The following is a 4,819-nucleotide window of genomic DNA, read 5'->3' on the forward strand; positions in this document are numbered from 1 at the left end:
AATAGTGGTTGTTCCTAAGAAAAAAAGAATCAACATGGTAAAGCTCACTTAAATGAGCAATATAAAATATGTAATAAGTTAAGGTTGCATGATTACCTGTCCCCGCAAAAAGATCCATGATCCACTCTCCTTTTAAAGATAGAAGCTCAATTAAATCCATCATCAAAAGTTGTGGTTTTTGATAAGGATTCATGATCTCATTTGAATCACCAGAAAGATCCCTGAGCTTTCGACACACGCCTGGTCTATCAAAAATATTTGTTCGGTTAGGTTTCGAAGCAAAATTAAAATTTCCTTTACTGTTCGGACCCGCAGGAGACCAGAAACCAATGGTAGCAAACTCGGCAGCAAAAGAAAGTCTGTCAAGCTTATAGCCTTTGATGTTAGGCTTTGTCCTACAAAAGAAAAAGTTAGCCTTTGATGTTAGGCTTTGTCCTACAAAAGAAAAAGTTAGGCTTTAACTTAAGCTTTTGTAACTTGCAAAAGAATGCTTGAAATTTAACATACCATATGCATAGCTGATGGACCATTTGATTGTCAACGAATGCTTTCTCTGCAGCAGAGATTTGATCATGAGCATGAAAAATTACCAGTGCCCATGATTCAGCCGTTGTGACCTTTTTGAAAGCGTCGATGACTCTTTTATATGCACTTACACCATACTTTACTTCATCGTGTATTGAGTGTGGTGCCTTAAATCCATACGGAGCATCAGCAATGGCTAAAGTAAAATGTTGTGCAGTCACAAACGATTCCATGTTCTCTACTTTGCCTTCATGAACAAAATATTGAACTGGTTCTGCAGACACATCATCAGAAATGAAAATATTTGCCTCTTGAATGGTCTCCAAAGTTTGTGCCTCTTCTAATCTCTTCCGCTCTGCCCTTGCGCGACTCAAATGTTGCTCAAACTCTTGAGGAATGCTCTTTATGGGAGCACGAGGTGCTCGAGACTTGTTAAAATGAAAATAAGTAAACATTAAATATATTCTAGAATACACATACAAAAATCAAAATCAATTTTTTAAAATATTTGATCTAAATTTTTACAAAACCTTCAAAAACACTTAAATAAAAAAAAATCTATTCAAATATGTAGTTTACTTACTGCATTTTTGAAAAGATAAATGAAACGCTCTAAGGAGCTTGGCTGACTAGTGATGGGATGAAACATTTGAACCTCGTTCCAATCCTTGCAATTAAGTTTTTCAATCATGATTCTTTGCATGTACAAGAAAGTCTTTTGCCTGTTTCAAAAAAACACAAAATAAAAAAACAACTTTACATGAAATAAAATAAGTAGATTTAAAAAGAAGAATTAGCAACGTACTGTTCTAATTCCTTTGCCATTTCATCGAGTGTCAAAGAACCTCCTTTCACTCGTGCCAAGATGGGTATGATAATATTTTTCTCGCGTATTCCTTGCATTGCTCGCCAATTCGTGATACGCATTTCTTCAGGAATTGGCTTCAAAGTGTCCTCATTCCCTGTTCCTTTGCCCTTTTGACTTCCAGGTGGGAGCTTTACTTTTTGCCCTTTGATTTTACCTTCCTCCCAAAGCTTGAAAATGTCTTCTTGTAGATCCCATATCTCTCCATCACGAAAGGCTAACTGAAAGAAATTGTCATGACCTCGAACATTTGTTTTTCCAGAGCGTCCAGCTTTGCTTGACTTCTTTGTGACAAGACCAACTTGCTCACAAAGCTTGATTTTGAAAGCTTCATCAACTTTATGACCTTGCTGAATATGATTGATCCACTCGTTGTGAAAAAATCTTATCTTTTGTAAGAAAGACATGGATAGTCGCATCTCGGAATCAATGTTGTGATCAAGGGCAAGTAGCTTTGCATCATCATCACCTAACCCAGCATAGACCCATGCTAGGACTGTCTTATAGCTCTCTACATGAGGATACTCAGCACATAACTCTTTTTTAGCAATGAGAGAGTGAGTTCCCCCCAAGACAAAGTATTTGTATTGATTGATTTTTGATCTCTCAAAACTCTCTTTCTTAACACAAGAAGACTTATCCACAAGAACAAGAAGGGGTAAAACATTTGTTGTTGGTTTCTCCTTCATCATTACTTTAAGATTACTCACATGTCCAGGGACAATGGTTCGAACTTCTAGTGGTCTCTTATTTGAAACAGGATCTAATGGAGGACGTTCTATATTAGACACTAGTAAAATTAAGGGTCTCTCATCAACCATATGAAACTTTTTGGCTTTATTTCTTATGGTATTAAGACCAGAAGATTCTGAAGGATCAGACTTTGGAGCTCCAGGTCCAGAAAGCAAAGTATCACTCACATCTTGAGACTTTGACCCAGAAGTCTCTTCAAGAACTTCAACATCTTCTTCTGAGTCATCTATGTCTGTACCTTCATTCTCTTCATAATCAGAATCATCAGTGGAGTGGTTGGAATTGTACAAATTATCATGATGCTCTTGAAATGCTTCAGAAAAAGACTACAAAAAAAGAAAAAGAAAAAGTCATTCTAAGTAGAAGAGGATTTTAAGACTTGATAGAGTGAACTTAAAAGTAAGAACCAAAGAGTAACTTATGTAAAAGTAAGAACACTTTAACCATTTCTTTGTATACTAGAATACATGGTAAACTCATTAAACCAGACATAAAAAGTAAGCCAAACTTCCTTCTTGCTAAAATTCATTCAAACTAAACAAAACAAACTTCTTGTATACTAGAATGCATTCTAGCATATGCTAGAGCAGACAAACTTCTTGTATACTAGAATACATACAAACTAGACTTGACTATTCCTCTAAGTGTTTCAAGATATGAGCTAGAAAGACAAGAATTAAATAGACTAAAAAACAAAGAATAGTTCTCAATGTATTCTAGAATACACAAAGATAAGAAGTTTTTTGAACTACGTGTATACTAGAATACATACAAACTAGACTAGACAAACTTCATGTTTATTAGAATACATGCAAACTAGAGTTGACTTGACCTCTACGTATTTCAATATATAAGTTTGAAAGACATGACTCAAACAAACTTAAAAAAGAATAACAGTTCTCTACATATTCTAGAATACACAAAGATAAGAAATTTTTTTAACACTAATGAAAAAAAGGTCGAGAGAAAGATATCCATACCCGTTTGCGAGTAATCATTGCATCTCTAAACTCTTGCTGGGTAGAAACAGGATTCATCTCTTCAAGCCGAAAATTAGCAGAGAAAACTCTAACTGCAAGAAACTTTCCTTTGTTGTTGTCTACCAGATGATGAATGATCCCACGAGATATACTTTCTTTGACTTCAACAATGCGACCATAAGTTAAATACTTTGTATTTTCAGAGTCTCCTTTTTCTTCCGCAATAGAAAGGAAAGGTGTGTTTGGCTCAACGATTGTCTTGTGCTTACCTACCATGCCAAATTGAATTGTCCAAGCAAATCCTTCTCGTGCTTTACCTCTTGCACTACTCCAAAGAGTTGTAGCTTCCATGCTTGAGGACTTTTTCTGCTGATGTTGAGTTAAAGGTGTGGTTCCTTGAGATGATGGAGGAAGTCCATGAGTAGCTAAAACCATTCTGCTTGATGGTGGTTGATCTTGTAACTCTGGAAACTGGTGAGCTGCTAAAAGTTGTCTTCTTGGCTCACTTGGACGTCTATCAGGGTTTGGAAGAGTCACAGTCACTCGAGGTGCTTGAAAGTGAGGACTAACTGGAGCAGGTTGAGATCGAGAAGGTGTCAAGACTCCTGAACGTCCTGAGCCACCCACAGGGACAGATGCAGTTGCTTGATTACTTTTCTTTTGCTTCTTAGAAGTTCGAGCATCACGTATTGGTGAGGCCATCTTAAACCTAAACAAGACAATAAAAAATCATTATCTCATTGCTAAGATAAAAAAATAGAGATAAAATCATATTTTTCAAAAATATGATTTGTTAAATGAAACAACATTTAAGATTAGTAAATGTGTATGTAGGGCAAACAAACGAGAAAGACAAAAAGTGAAAGAGAACAAATAGACATAGAGAGAAAGAGAGAGAGAGAGAGAGTGTGTGTTAACCTCCATGCAAGAACGGACCTAGATGTGTAAGCAAACATGAGATAGGAATGTAAGAGAGAGAGCTCCTCAGCACACTAGAGAAAAAGAGGGAGAGAGAGATGTATTCTAGAATACAACAGGTTGTTTCCTCCAAAGATGTGTTTTGTAATTGAATTTCAATAAATGACTTTCTAGAGCTGTGTATTCCAGAATACAACTCACAAGAAGCTTCTAACCACAATACACAGATATAAAAGAGAGGAGAAAGCACTAAGAGATGAATAGATCAAACCCAAAACAATTAGGATCCTTTGTATCATCAAAGTACTTACAGAACCTCTTTCTTGAACACAATTTGAGAAAAATTTACCCCCAAAATCTATCTTCTGCTACGTTGCTCTGATGAAGATTCTGACCACTCCGTTGGCTTCAAAAGGGGGGTAAAACCCCAGGACACCTGGTTGAAATACTTGCAGGTCGCTCCTCCTCCGTTTTTTATATTAAAACTACAGTTTGCTGTTTTTTTGCCGCGCGCGCGCGATGCGAACTCAAGAGCTTTTGCTTTATCCCAAAATCTATCTTCTGCTACGTTGCTCTGATGGAGATTCTGACCGTTCCGTTGGCTTCAAAAGGGGGCTAAAACCCCAGGACACCTGGTTGAAATACTCCCGGGCTCCTCCTCCTCTGTTTTTTATGTGAAAACTACAGTTTGCTGTTTTTTAGTCGCGCGCGCGACGCGAACTCGAGAGCTTTTGCTTTCTTTGCATGTCTTCTAAAATTAGATAAAAAGCAAATCTTT

General features: G+C 36.8%; 1 protein-coding gene across 1 annotated transcript; it reads right to left on the reverse strand.

The window, feature by feature from the left end:
* Positions 1-507: 507 nt before the first annotated feature.
* On the reverse strand, positions 508-3,180 carry LOC147620761 (uncharacterized). Its single transcript, XM_086825351.1, has 3 exons — positions 3,124-3,180; positions 1,331-2,469; positions 508-1,247 (listed from the first exon to the last, which is right to left on the reverse strand). Exons 1-3 carry the CDS (start codon positions 3,178-3,180, stop codon positions 1,088-1,090), a joined length of 1,356 nt encoding a protein of 451 aa, XP_086681477.1. The 3' UTR covers positions 508-1,087.
* Positions 3,181-4,819: the final 1,639 nt, after the last annotated feature.

This window comes from Cibotium barometz, chromosome 31, assembly GCF_041138505.1.
Source record: "Cibotium barometz isolate CiBa-2024 chromosome 31, ASM4113850v1, whole genome shotgun sequence".
Lineage (NCBI taxonomy): Eukaryota > Viridiplantae > Streptophyta > Polypodiopsida > Cyatheales > Cibotiaceae > Cibotium > Cibotium barometz.

What these genes read in the sequence shown, in the direction of transcription:
- LOC147620761 (XM_086825351.1), bottom strand. Translation starts at nt 3,180, where the DNA reads ATGAATCCTGTTTCTACCCAGCAAGAGTTTAGAGATGCAATGATTACT. An exon ending in CAATGATTACTCGCAAACGG is followed by an intron (nt 2,470 to 3,123) that starts GTATGGATATCT and finishes CTTTTTTTGTAG; the next exon opens with TCTTTTTCTGAAGCATTTCA. An exon ending in ATGGCAAAGGAATTAGAACA is followed by an intron (nt 1,248 to 1,330) that starts GTACGTTGCTAA and finishes TTTTTGAAACAG; the next exon opens with GCAAAAGACTTTCTTGTACA.